General features: G+C 41.8%; 2 protein-coding genes across 3 annotated transcripts; both read left to right on the top strand.

The window, feature by feature from the left end:
- The first annotated feature begins 4,488 nt into the window (after positions 1-4,488).
- Positions 4,489-7,444, top strand: sfrp2 (secreted frizzled-related protein 2). The gene is made up of 3 exons (XM_069665925.1): positions 4,489-5,044; positions 5,290-5,370; positions 5,735-7,444. Exons 1-3 carry the CDS (start codon positions 4,543-4,545, stop codon positions 6,037-6,039), a joined length of 888 nt encoding a protein of 295 aa, XP_069522026.1. The 5' UTR covers positions 4,489-4,542; the 3' UTR covers positions 6,040-7,444.
- Positions 7,445-10,608: 3,164 nt separating this feature from the next.
- tnip2 (TNFAIP3 interacting protein 2) lies at positions 10,609-13,749 on the top strand. 2 transcript variants are annotated; one of them, XM_069666196.1, is made up of 6 exons: positions 10,609-11,013; positions 11,413-11,709; positions 11,842-11,925; positions 12,048-12,311; positions 12,424-12,540; positions 12,671-13,749. In XM_069666196.1, the coding sequence occupies exons 1-6, from the start codon at positions 10,696-10,698 to the stop codon at positions 12,947-12,949; spliced, it is 1,359 nt and encodes a 452-aa protein (XP_069522297.1). In that variant the 5' UTR covers positions 10,609-10,695; the 3' UTR covers positions 12,950-13,749. The 2 variants fall into 2 exon arrangements, with proteins under 2 accessions (XP_069522297.1, XP_069522298.1); XM_069666197.1 differs by having other exon boundaries at positions 12,674-13,749.
- Positions 13,750-14,281: the final 532 nt, after the last annotated feature.

Raw genomic sequence — 14,281 nt, forward strand, 5'->3', positions numbered from 1 at the left:
GACCCGAGATCGGTTCAAAATAACGTTGCACCCAGTGTGGCGCTGTGGCTCAAAAATGAGAGTTACAGTATGACAGAGAAATAAGCTTTAGAAGACTTTGACTTGAAAGACAAAACTTGTAAGAAAAATCACTTCATTGTTAGATTTGGTCTTTTTGTAAACAATAAGAAACAAAATAACTTTAACCTTTGACCTTTTCAGATCAGATGTGATTGTGAGAGTTGAGTCTCGGCAGAAAAATCTAACTCTAGGAAATCTGCAAAGAAAACAGGACAGCTAAAAAACTGTTGGTTTGGTTTATATTACAGCACTCCTCATGGCTTTGATGCTCCTCACACTGACAGATGAGTCTTCTCGAACATTCAATAAACTGATTCCTCAAACGTCCTTGAGAGTTTGGCCTTCTTTAGATCCTGCATCATACACTGTGTGATTGTTTTTGACAGCAGTCTGGCTCTTTATTCTTGGTGTAAAAGGAGGAGAAGTAGTACAGGATGGAAAGATAAAGAACGAAGGGTTACTGGGGCTGCAGATGGACGAGTAGGTTTGACAAGCTGCGTCTCATTTTGTAATGAGATCCCGCTGGGGTGACGTTAAGCACAGGCTTAGGATCAGCTTACCTCTGACCTTCACTTTTCATGAAACTGTATTGTTAATGTAGACTGCGTGTTATGTGTGTTTGGAGAGCTAAGGTTTGATCCTTATTGAAGCCCATTTATCTCCTTTTGGATCGTCTCCATGCACAGCCTTTGAACTCTGACTCCTTCGCCACATGTTCCGTACGTATCTGTATGCCTCATAAGCGTTTGCATGCACAGCTTCATCACAGGCCTGTTTACAGCTGATCACATTTAGTCGTGCGAGAAAGGTTAGCATGTGACCTGCAGCACCACAGGTAGAGTTTAGCCAGCTGACCTACTGCTCGGCTAAAAGGAGTCCAGTTGCAGGTTAATAGGCGGCTCCAGCCCTTAGAAGGCTGTGTAAGTGTTTCTGCAGAGGAGAGGAGAGAAGAAACACACTTTGAAGGAAAGAGGAAAGGAGGGGAAGAGCTGCCCTGTAAAAGCAAGTTAAACCTTTGACACCGACTGAAGCACCAGTCGGGTTTCTACCCCGGCTTGCAGCAGCGTGATGCAATCTGGCACGATGCTGTTTTGGATTTTACATACAAGCAAACGCACACTCCTGGTTACTTTATAATATGCCCACTGTATTCCAGCTGTTCACCTAGACGACGACTGTCACCATGGTAACCTTTCAGAGTGGCATCATTTTGTTTTAAAACCACCGTGTTTGGCCATCTCATAATTCATCAAACTCATGCATCTGTGACTCAAGCTCGACTTCCTGGATCGTATTTCATGTCTCGTTGGTACTTGAAGCAGCACACCCCCACCGGCTCAGCCCCCAGTGTTTCAAACAGGCATGTTTCTGCTCTGAATGCAAGCTAAATCCTGAAAGGCTTGGAAGACTTTTTTTTTTTTACCCTCAAAGCAACCATAACTATGATATAAAACAAAGAGCCCACAGAGAATAATCAGTTAACCCTTCGCTTCCCCTCAACTTCACAGCTTTTTAGCATCTTTCTTTTGGTTTTCTGGCCGGCAACTCTTTCGTTCTGGTGCTCTTATAGCCTGCATTTCAGCTGACACAGGCCGCATTTTTAGGCTAAAGAAGCTCTTAACTGGCCAGTAGGTAAAGCTACTAGACTATCTGGTGAACATAGTGGAAGTGTTAGGAGCTAAAAGGGCAGAAAGATCCATCAAAGTTCGAGGAGACCAAAAACAGAGCATGTTGATCCATATCTGCTTTATGTGTAAATACGCAACAGCTTCCTAATTAGACGGACACATCGACTTAATCTGTATTAATGTGTCAATGCTGTGAATAGAGCTGCCGACAAAGTAGTCAGAAGTCCCTCTCTGCATTTTTAAAGGGCCAGCTCCCCCAAATTACAGACAAACTAATGGACAGTTTGAACCAACATCACTTTCTCCTGTAAAACCAGTCCCTATAAAAAGTGTGCAAGACATGTTCGATCAAGGATCATCATGAGCAGCAATGACGCTGTTTCTGGACAAGGATGACTCATGTCGTTTCTCAAAGCTCTGAACACCACGTATTAAATTACATAAAATTCAGACTTAAAGGGACAGTTCAGTTTTTTGTAGTGGGGTTGTATGAGGTACTTATTAATAGTAAGTGTACTACATACAGTAGATAACAGTCAGCACGGCTCCTGCTAGGAGAAGCCGGCCGGAGTTCCTACACGGAAGCTAAGGTGAGCACCGCTGCAGACGGGGTCAGGAGTACATGGTGCTTTAGCCACTTAAAAGAGTCCTACATATAAACAAACATTTCAGTTAACGCTGTATTTTAGGTTTTTTGTCACCGCTTCACCTCGGCGTCAGAAAGCCCTTTCCCTCTGCACTATGTCTTACTCCGCACAACGGCCCTGTATACCTACGCATACAGCACACGGTATCAGAAGAGCTGTTTGGGTCTGCGGTTTGTAGAAGAGACAACCAACAAAAGAAAATGAAACTCACTTCGTGGTGGGGGCCGTGCTGACAGTTTTGTACTGTACGCGGTACACTTACTATTGATAAGTATACAACCCCAAGATTTTCATGTAAATAAATGTCTGTTAAGTCTCTATCTATCGCCGAATGAGGTAACACAATGGTGATTGAGCTTATGGCCCACTGATGAAAGCCTTTGCATTTGCAGTATTACAGACTGGGTGTCTGTGACGCGTTTTCCGTCATCCAGCAGTGGTTGGTCTGCCAGAGAGGGTAGGCGGAGCTAAGCGGCTGCTTTTCCGGTCTCTGCAAGTGTTGCGAGTAAACAGTAATCTACTATGGCTGAACAAACAAAGAAAAGATGGATGACTACAGATACAACTTCAAAAATAAGTGAAAATCCAAAGAAAAATAAACAAATTCGACAGTCTGAAAAGGAAAATCAAGAGTTACAACCGGAGCCAACCGTGGACGGCACACATGCAACACTGTCTGCCTATCTGGGAAGTGTGCTCCTGCAATTACTGTTTATGGCCACAGATGGCGCCAAAGAGAACGAAACTGAGATCTTAAAGATTACAACTTTATAAATCATGTTTCTTGATCTGACTCTCTGAACAGAAACATTATTCATACCCATCCTGTAGAGAGAATCTGTTTCTGAAAGTGAGCAACCATATTTACCATAACTGTCACTAGGCATTTATGTTGAATTATGAGTCAGCATGACACTCCTCATTTAATGACTGTGGTAACAATCAAACACCTAATTTAAAGGTGCAGCACTTTATTCATAAAACACCATTTATACACGCCTGTTCACCAAATCACTTATAGGTTCTGTCTTGTTTTTGTAGGGGAATAAAAAAGTGAAGTGGGACCTCCTGCCAGAATGTCCTCTTTGTTCAGTTGTGATAAAAAATGGCAAAAGGTGGAGCTGGAAACGTTAATGGCAGGTTTAATTCACAGCTTCACACTTGTGGAGTGGAAGAGGTGGGGGGTTCTGAGAGGCTGATTTGTGACCATACAGGTATCAACATTATGCTGCTTTCACACTATTACACGTTAATGATCATGAATTCATCGCGCCTGGAAAAACATGTTGCTGTTAAGTTGTCAGCAGCACAAATTAATTTACCTCCACTGTTTTGCGGTGTTAGCAGCAGTCTCAGTGACTGATATCTCTAAATGTGGGAGCGTTAAACCCAAAAATATGTGAATATGAGGAAACCACACGGGGATAAGGGGGAAATATGTTTCTATAATTGAGGTGAACCGACCCTTTTAGCGCGGAAAAAAAAATCCAAAAACAAGATTTAAGTGTTTTCAGCCAGAGGGAGGTCAAGCCTGAGAAGAACCACGCTGCTGTCTGCAGACCAGACTGTAGCTCAAGGGGGTCTGCAGGGCGGATAGCAGCCAGAGGAGGCAGATCTGGTTTCCCCCCTGGGTGTGCTGAGTGCAGGTCTGCTTCTCACACCAGGGGCAAACAATATTTCACCATATGGTATGAACCTGCAGCCCTGCCCGGAGGATTTCACCACTACACTCCTAATGATGGAAAGTTAACGCTTCACTGAGCTGAGCTAAGTGCCCCTTCTGACCGTGCTTCCAAACTATTTACAGCACGGGTCTAAAAACAGAGAGTTAAAGGATCTCTCAGGTTCTGTTGATTTGGGCGTAATGAGGAAAACCTGTCAGACACGTTTTGTTATTATTTCCTTAAAGGTGGGAGATGAAATAAAGAGGGGAAAGGTGATAAAATAGGAGCTATAATTAGAAATTAAACGTGCAGAGCAGGCCCAGAGGAGCGACAAGGCAGGATTTGGGCCACCTGAGGAAACCAAGTGCTGAATGGAGAAAGGAGTCTTTACGCACAACAGTCAGGCTCCTCCCAGTCATGCCTGGAAGAAAACCTCTTGTTACAGTAGAAACAGGCCACTGACAGAGGCTCCATCCACGCTGACTGATGCTAAACAACCCCTGATTACGCGTTTGTATTTTGCAGGTTTTAAGCGCAAACAAAATGAGGGCTTTTATTTTGACAGTGACCGTTGTGTGGGTGATGACAATACCCTGCATGGAAGCTATGCACGGATTGTACAACTTCGGCCAGCATGAATTTTTCCAAAAAAAGAACAACTGCAAGCCAATCCCTGCAAACTTCCTCCTGTGCCACGATATCGAGTACACAGAGATGCGTCTCCCGAACCTGCTCGGACACGAAACCATGAATGAAGTTCTGCAGCAAGCTTCGTCCTGGATCCCGCTGGTGCGGAGGCAGTGTCATCCCGATACAAGAAAGTTCCTCTGTTCGCTTTTCGCTCCCGTGTGTCTGGATGACTTGGACGAGCCCATCCAGCCGTGCAGGTCTCTGTGCGAGAGCGTCAAGAACGGCTGCGCGCCCGTGATGTCCGCGTTTGGGTTCCCGTGGCCGAATATGTTGGACTGCAGCCGTTTCCCACTCGACAATGACCTGTGCATCCCGCCTGCAGGCTTGGAGACCTCTGCACCAGCCACAAAAGAAGGTAAGACTTTCTTGTCTTATGCATGATGCAAAACTTACTTTTCATATTATAGATCATGTGCTTTTACTGCTTTGTGCAATGCATGTGTTGCACAAAGAGCATGGTTTTCTATTTAATATATCCACCTGAATCTTGTGTGGTCACACCTCGTTATGTGTGTCCAACTTAGTTTGCACAGTTCATAACATTTTGTGTTGAATAATGACAGATTATGTAACATTTACCATGTCTAATCTCTGTTTTAGTGCCCAGAGTGTGCGACGCCTGCAAGGAAACAGATGAAAATGACAACGAAATTGTTGACAACCTTTGTAAAAATGACTTTGGTAAGTCCACTAACCTGTTTCAATAGGGTGGTATAGTCCCCAAGGTGAGAATCAGGAGCCCAAAGAGGTCATGAATGAATGTTTTATGAGATTAAAGGGGCCATAAGGAGATTTTTTAAGCGTAAAAAGTACTTCTCTCAATGTAAAGTCCAAAGAAAGAATGTGTATTACAACCAGGATTGCCCTCCTCACTTTTATCCTCCATATTGTATGCATTTTAGCTGTAAACCATATGTACATACACGAGCCTTGAGCCTCTCACATGGCTTTCATTAGAGCAACATGTCAAATAGGATGATCTCCATACACTTTCTGTAAACATTCCCAGTCTCCATCCCTTACTTTCTCTCCTGCTCTCACTAAGCTCTGAAGATCAAAGTGAAGGAGATCTTCTACATCAACGGAGACACCAAGATCGTGCCCGAGACCAAGAGCAAGACCATCTACAAGCTGAACGGCGTGACGGAGCGCGACCTGAGGAAGACGGTGCTGTGGCTGAAGGATGGCCTGCAGTGCGTCTGCGAGGAGATGAACGACATCAACGCCGCCTACCTGGTCATGGGCCAGAAGTTGGATGGGGACCTGGTCATCACGTCTCTGAAGCGCTGGCAGAAGGGACAGCGGGAGTTCAAGAGGATTTCACGCAGCATTCGCAAGCTGCAGTGCTAGGAAGGAAGAAAAAAGGGGAAGACAAAGGTTTAGTTGAGATCTGTCAAAGTATCTCTTTCAAATTCAGACAAGTTGAAATTATGGTTCATATTCATCTCTAGATTCCAGCAAAGATGTTCTTCGGCCTTAGAAAACACAGTGTTTCCCACTCCTTTTGGGTTAAAACTCCCCTTTATCTTAAAATATTTTTGACTACGCAACTACAGTGTGGATTTACATGTTCTGAAGGGTACTATGTCCCAATACACTCAAGATACGTTCATCAATAAGCCTATTTTAAACCATATTTAAACAGGACACACATATATACCAGAATCAGACATAAAAATAAGCAAAAAGGCCTTTAAACTGTAGAAAAAGTACGATTTTGTGTCGTCCACCCATTGACTCCCATTCATTTTGCACTTAGTGGGCATTTGGCGCCCCCCAGTGGTCAGTTGTAAAGTGGCGTTGTGCTGTCCTGGAGGGCTGTCTTTGCTGTCACCTCATTAATTACAGTTAATTGCACTCAGCTGGTGTCCCAGGTGTACAGGAATGACTAATTACACGGTCAGAGTGAAAACTAGCAGAGCTTTGAATCCCGGATTAAAATGACTGAGTCTAAAAATCATTGGCAGATGTGGCCGACTGTTAAATCCGGACATACCTAAAGTTCTTTTCTCGTCTGGTTGCTTGGGATTTGTTTATGCCGTCATTCGGATTACACGCTAAAAATAAAAACCTGCGTCAGTGGGAATTTGTCAAACAAGATTTAATCATCAACAGTTGTTTATGATCATTAAAACTCCTGTAAGGAACCAATTAAATCAGTCAAAGGCCCTAACTGTTGAGTTAGGACTTGAGTATTCAAGTTTAATAAAAGGACTTGTTTGGGGGGATTAAGTCTTCAAAATGAGGTATTTGGCATTCAAAAAATCTAATTAATATTCGGTGTTGCATGTTGAGTGAAGCTGTGATCCCTGTGTGTGTCGTGTGACGTTCAAAGACATTTGTATTTTTGTATCCTACCGTTTTCTCAATCAGAAAAACGAGAGATAGCTGGCTATATTCTCTTCCTGTTCCATATTTTAATACTCTTGGTAACCTTTTTGTACTTGAGCCACTACTTTTCTACCACAAAACAAATATTTTTCTACTTCAGACTTTCATATTACATGTTTGGTTTTGGTTTGCATCTCCATCCTGTTGTCGTGTAATGAGTGACGAGTGACACAATCTTTAGGTATTAACGACGAATATCTGAGTTTTGGTTGGTAGTGTTGATTTGATGAGCAGTAACTTGTTAAGCGCAGATAATCATGTGTATGTGTGCAATGTAAAAAGTATTGTTTTGAAAGTATTACTGTGTAAATATCAAATACTGTCTTTTATTCTTGTATAAAGTTTTCAGCGAATAAAAGCTGCCAACGACACGTTTGTAGTGACTTGTTTCATTGTGTGGCAGGAAAGTAAAACGCTGGATGGAAAAAACCGGCATTAAAAATTGTTAAATGTCGCCATCTAGTGGAATTCAGTGGTAAAGTGTTGTAATGCATGCATATGAAGCATTTCTTGCTTACTTCTTATAAAATCCATCCATCCATCAATTTTCTGTACCGCTTATCCCGTTCAGGGTCACAGGGGGCTGGAGCCGATCCCAGCTGTCATTGGGCGAGAGGCGGGGTTACACCCTGGACTGATCGCCAGTCAATCACAGGGCTGACACATAGAGACAGACAACTTTACACATTCACATTCACACCTACAAGCAATTTAAGAGTCACCAATGAACCTAACGAGCACGGGGGGAAGGGGGGGGGGGGGCTGGAGTAACCAGGGAGAACATGCAAACTCCACAGAATCGTCCAAACCAGGTTTCAAACCAGGAACCTTCTAGCTGTGAGACGACAGCGCTAACCACTGCACCACCGTGCAGCCTGTTTCTTGCAAGATGTCTTGCATTATCTTCAAGTTTATATACAAACAATTTATTTTATTATTTAAATATTTGTGCATTAAAGTTTTTGTACACTCATCTCGGCCTATAGTTGTTTTTTTTTATTATTAAAACTTCCAGTAACTTTGGGGAATTCTTCTTACTAAAAACTGAGTTTATGCATTAGGCTTTGGAAATCTTCCAACAGCTATTTTATCAATAAAAAAGGAAACCAAAAAGTTAGTTGTCTTTGCCCGTAAACTTGGAAAAAGTTTCCTCTTCCTTGTACGCCATCCAATTCAGTCTACCTCGTTTTTTGTGCTTGTTGTAATGTTCCGTCTGTTTTTTTTTTGTATGCACAACTTTGTAGCTTTTATTACGACAAGTAAAATAAATCTTTATTTGGTTTTTATTACCTTCTACCAGAAAGCACCCTGCAGTCCCACACTGAGAGATTTAAAACATCAAATCAAAGTTGCAACTACTTCTTATTTTCATGATTGACTGGTTTGTGTTATCTTCACCTTTACTGATTTTGTATTGTCTTGAATTTGCAAGATTTGCGAGAACAACAGTCCAAAATTCAAAACATTTCTATTTATAGGGACGCATGTTTGAGCATTTTTTTTGTTTTAATAAATGACTTTAAAGGACTGACTTAAATTTGATCGTCAAAAATGTGATTGTTTTTTGTCCCTCAGTAAATCAACTTATTGTTAATCTTTGCAGGTCTACCGATGAACTTTTATTTTCCAGAAGTAGCGTAATAAAATGTGTCACCTATGTGAAAGGAAAATACACCAAGAGGTCAGAAAGAAACTACAAGGAGTGTCCTACGGTATTATCGGATTGAACGTAAAATATTCAGGGAAATTTGTTCAAGCACCCCGCTGGTGTTTTCTAACTGCACAGAAAGTGAATGTAACCGGTATCATAAAAGATGAACATTATCTTTAAATGCCACACCTATTCCAACACGGCTTTTACACACGCCACACCTTGCTTACGTGACCTCGATGACTCACGTCTACATGTGACATTACGGCGGTGTGATTGACCTAGAAATACCTGGGACTCTCCACAGCCAGTAAATACTGATGAGGCCTCTCGGATCAGTGCCTAAAAGTGTTTACCCCTCACCTACAGTCTAGACAGTAGTTTCATTTTGACCTGAGCAGTAGTCCAGGGTCCCAAACACAAAGGAATGGAGTTTTTCTCATGTAGGTTAAACACAAAAAGGGAAGGTGTGTATTTTAATAAATGAACTGCATATATACAACACTCCTGCAGGGGGCTGTACATGTGTAAACTCATCCTTCAAAAGTCTAACCAAGTAATGGCTTCAGATAGATGCAGAAGATTTTTCTTTATGACTATTATGTTTTCCTTTCAAATTAAAAGTCAAGCAAACTTATTTATAACAAATTGCAACTTTAAGAATAATTTCTGTTTGAGAAAAAAAAAGTCTATTTAATGAGTTTTCATTGTGTTGTATTTTGATCAACCTCATTAAATAGTGGTTTAAGCCTGTCAGTTTAACATTTTCCCGTAGGGAAGTGATGCTTGTGTTATTTATAGACCTACAGTCTGTGATTATTACCTGTTTCCCTTGTGAAATAAAAGCACAGCCAAGAATAGGCTATTGTCACCATGATATCATGATATCACGGAGGAAAAACAAAAGATTCAAGAGGTCACAATGGCACTACAAAGCCTTAACCAACTCCTAATGTGTATAACTAGTACATTGTAATTTGTTACTGTAACTGATATACTTGTATTTTCCAGTATTTCAGAAGGAAAGAAATGTCCCCAAGGATTATTTAAAACCATACAATAATCAGTCATACTGGATGAATCACTGTGGACGGCTTCAATACAATCACACACAGACACTTATACACACCGGTCTGGCCGTTACTGCGCAATCCAGGCAGAATACTGGTAATTAACTTACAACATACAGAAGAGAAGATATGATGCTTTCAAAGATATGGGAAAATTCAAAACCTCTCTGCGAATATGAACAAACAACAAACAAAAATAGTTTGGGGGGAATTTGCTGGTCCAAGTGCACTTGGTGTGACGTTTAGGGGGGGGGATGCGTGGAATCCCTGTAAACTACCTTCTGGAAAATTTAATGCTTTTTTAAATTCAGTGTTTTATGACATTCCATACAAATACAAGCTAATACTATTACATTGACATAATGTCTAGATCTTGTTGAAGTCAGTTTCTGTTTTAGTCTTTGGGGAAACACTCAAGCTTTAATTCCAAGAGAACTTTTTATTTTACAATCATACTTTTGATTTTGCAAAAGCAATTGAGTGTGTTGGAATAATTGCACCTCTCGCTTGGGCGGGCCAAATTTACGACGCTCATGAATGCAGCACAACGACTTCTTTTTCAGCCGTTGGTATCACCTAGCTTAAACTTTTTAAGCGTGTATTTAAGATTTCTATGTCTGTTTCTTTATTATTTGTGCCAGCAAGGCTATAAAACCCCTCTTACCTCCCAAATGACGGTCGATGGGCTCAGTTTGACGAATTTCAAAAAAGTCCGCGGGGAAGTTCCCTAGGAAATCCCCTGTTCGGGGATATTACTGTCGACACTGATGCGCACGAGCTTCGACACATTTGATCTCCTCGGTGCGTTTCTGAAGACACGGGTCTCGAAGTAGAGGCGTCAAATGCTGGTTTATTAAAAGACTGAACCTCCTGTCAAATCTACGAACACCTGCAATGGATAACTTAAGTTTAAACACGGATAACGACATGCTGAAAGACAAAATCCGGAGTTACAGCACGCTGAATTCTCTATATCATGAGACGCGACAGGAAATGGAGCTTTTGAACAAACAGATCTGTGTAAAGGACAATATTATTGCAGATATAAAAGCGAGACTGGGAAGATATGAGAGGATCTACATGACTGTGGGAGATAATGAGTCTGTGGTCATAGGACCGTCAAAGTCTCTGCTGGAGAGCTTGTGCAAAGAAATATGCAAACTGAAACAGAAGAGGGATGACATGGAGTTTAAGTCATCTCGACAGGAAGAGGTAAAACATGCGAAAATATAATGTTCAATGCAGAAGAGTTTTTAGAGTTTTAAATTGACTGATGGAGAAAAGTTAGTGCAGTGGCAATGATCTGTCTCATCTGTGTACAGGCATGCGTCAAATAAATTACCCTGAAGTTTTACTTTCAGTACTTTAAACCTAAAATGAACCGACCTAAAGTATTAAGATCAAGGCAATTATTATTTTAAATAATTGTTGAAATTTCTCTTGATGTTCAAGGACATCCTATGATATAAAATAGATACATTATTGAAAGAAAATCCAACAGAGAAAAAAAATTAGTTGCAAAACTTAATATTTATGTATACATGTATTTGTGTGTATCTTTTGATTACACATAACAAACCCATACATTTCATCTCCTTGTCTTTCTCCCAGGAGATCCAGCGCCTGACTGTGCAGCTCAGAGAGAAGGAGCTGGAGCTGGAGAACGTCAGGTGTCAGCCAGACCACGAGAAGGACCAGGAGATCCATAGGCTGCGCTCGGCCCTAGAAGAGAGGGAGCGGTCTGAGGCCACCAGAGCAGTACTCTGCTCGTCCCTGGCCGAGGAGGCAGACCAGCTGCGCAGCCAGCTTGGCGCAACAGTGAAGGTGTGCCAGGAGCTGCTGGCCAGGATGGAGAAAGACAAAAAGGGGGGAGAAGTAGTGGTGGAGGCTCCGCTGCAAAATAAGGAGGTGTGTGGGCCTGGGGCTGTTTTGGTTTTTGTTTATGTTGGACTTAGTGGGGGTGACGGATGCCTTAATCTACTGGCGATGAGTGCATTGTTGGCACTGTTGTAACTTTTATTCTCCCATTTTTTTCCACAGAAAACAGAGTCTATGAGTGAAATTAATGCCCAAATCCGTCAACTTCAAGAGGAAAATCAAAAGCTAAAGCAGCGTGTTGCATATGTAAGTCTTCACCCAGAACAAATTTACAAGTTATACTATATTTATTATACAAATAGTTATTCTACTAAAGTATTGAAATACTACTAAGTTAATACTAACGAGCTTGAAATTGCATTTTTCAGGTACAAGGTCTGAATACTCAGTGGCAGAAGTACGACTCCAGCAGGGAGGACTACATCAGAGGATTGTGTCAGAGGCTGAAGGAGACCTCTGGGCAGGGCCTGATTCCTGGGATTGGCTCTGTCAGCACTGGGTTGCTTCATCATGAGATTTCCAGGCTTAACAGCTTACTGGAGGAGAAGATGGGCGAGTGTGAGCAGCTGGGGAGGGAAGCGGAGGAAATGAGGATGCAAGACAGAGAGCGCATCCAGACTCTGGAGCAGCAGGTTAGTGCTACATCCTGTTTTTGGAACATCTCTGTAGTCTGCAATACATGACAATACAATCTTAAGTTTTCCAAAAGCAAGCTGGATCTAAAGGATTTTTTCCCTTCCTCAGGTCCTCATCTATGCGGATGACTTTAAGTCGGAGCGAGCAGACAGAGAGCGAGCACAGGGCCTGATGGAAGACCTGAAGGAGCAGATTTATCAGTTAAAGCGAAAGCTACACAAACAGGTGAGATGGCAGCACTTGAATAACATGGATCAGTGCATCTTTAGATACTTTCACTTGCTTTAATAGCTAGCATTTCCTCTTTGCTTTGGCTTGTGCAATCCTAACAGTGTTTGTACATCTGTATCTTCAGCAGGAGACAACCAGGGACACTAGAGAATTGGTTCCCGTGTGTGGAGTGCACATAGGACACAGGATCTCGTCAAGGCAACGAAAGGAGTCTTCGGAACCTCGACTGAGGACTGCAGCTGAGACACAGAAAAAGCCTGCTGCTCCAGCATCCTCAGCCAATGCTGCCTGGAGCGAGCACCCAGGCCTGTCAGAGTTACAGTGCCCGCGATGCCTTGCCACGTTCAGCGAAACGGATTATGCAGAGTACCTGAACCATTGTGAGGAGTGTGCCAAACTATAAACGGAACAACACTCATTGTGAAAAGACAGTTATGTCTCACTGACAGTAACTGAACACTGAAGAGCAGCACTACACGTCAGAAAATAGTGGAGATTCCAGGTCGGAGAGGCTTGACAACAAATGAAACAACTGGGTTGTACTGATTGGTTTACTGTGTACAAACATCTTAAGCCAAAGTTCCCCTGTTGCAAGAGAAATTACTTCATCCGGATTTTTTAAAGTGTCTGGTTCTTAGTGTTTTCCTGTCGCAATGCAGGGAAAGTGCATGTCAGTGCACTAAATCAAAGATCATATACCTCAATGTGTCAAATTACAAACCTTTTGCACTTTCTTGATATTTAGCCAAAAAGTAGGAACGTACGATTAAGAGATTCTTGATGCATAAGCTTCTTATTTTGGATCTAGACATCTAGTTGACAATGTGGTGCTATTAGTTGTATTTTTTTTTTTATTAAACTTTACACGTTTCTGTTCTGTAAATTATATATTCTTAATAACAGATTTGAAATATATAACTATTATATTAATATTTATTCTGTGTGCATAAATAATTGGGAAAGGCAAATAATTTCAGTGCCATCTTTTTGTTGCCTTTTTCTATAAAAAGCCATGATTTATTTCTTGGTAAATGTTTGGGATCAAAAATGTTTAATACATTACAGCTAGAAAAATGTTTTAGATCCACTTTAAAATGGTGTATGTAAAGATGGCATCCCAACTGACAATATGCTTTTTTTTTGGAGATCTAGTGCTGTTTTTCTGAAGCTGGCACATTATTTTTGTAATAAAAACGACTTATCATCCACACTTAAACTGATGGTGATTTATACATCTTTAAATATGTTTCATTATTGCGTGCCGCAATTAGTCTGCCGCCTCAAGCTGAAACCACAGATCATAGCCTAACCACCAAAATGTTGGCGCTGCTTAATCTATGTGCCTGTCTTTTCAGTGTGTGTTTGTGTGTGTCCATCTGTGTCACGTGTGCGTGCTTGTGCGCATTGGAAAACCCCTTCCCAGCGTTGTCTGAATGGGCACGCTGTACTGTGACAGCCATATTCCCAGCTGTTGTGTGGCTGAAGCAAACACTACAGGGATATACTGAGAAGACCAGTGAAAGACGCTGGCTCAAGTTACATCCAACAACCCTCAATAACTGCCTGCAGGTCAGTTAGAGACCAAAAAACCTGCTAGTCTGTCACTATGAAGTATCATTTTGACACAAACAGGCAAACTGTGTTGTGGTGAATCAGTTGTCATGGGTTTGATATAGTAAGCACAGGAAGCTGGACATCCCCTGTTTAAAAGGAAGTAGGCAGTTGCAGTGCGTAA

Source organism: Semicossyphus pulcher, unplaced genomic scaffold (assembly GCF_022749685.1).
Source record: "Semicossyphus pulcher isolate SPU_LCO1_2020_fin unplaced genomic scaffold, fSemPul1.0.p SCAF_17, whole genome shotgun sequence".
Classification (NCBI taxonomy): Eukaryota; Metazoa; Chordata; class Actinopteri; order Labriformes; family Labridae; genus Semicossyphus; species Semicossyphus pulcher.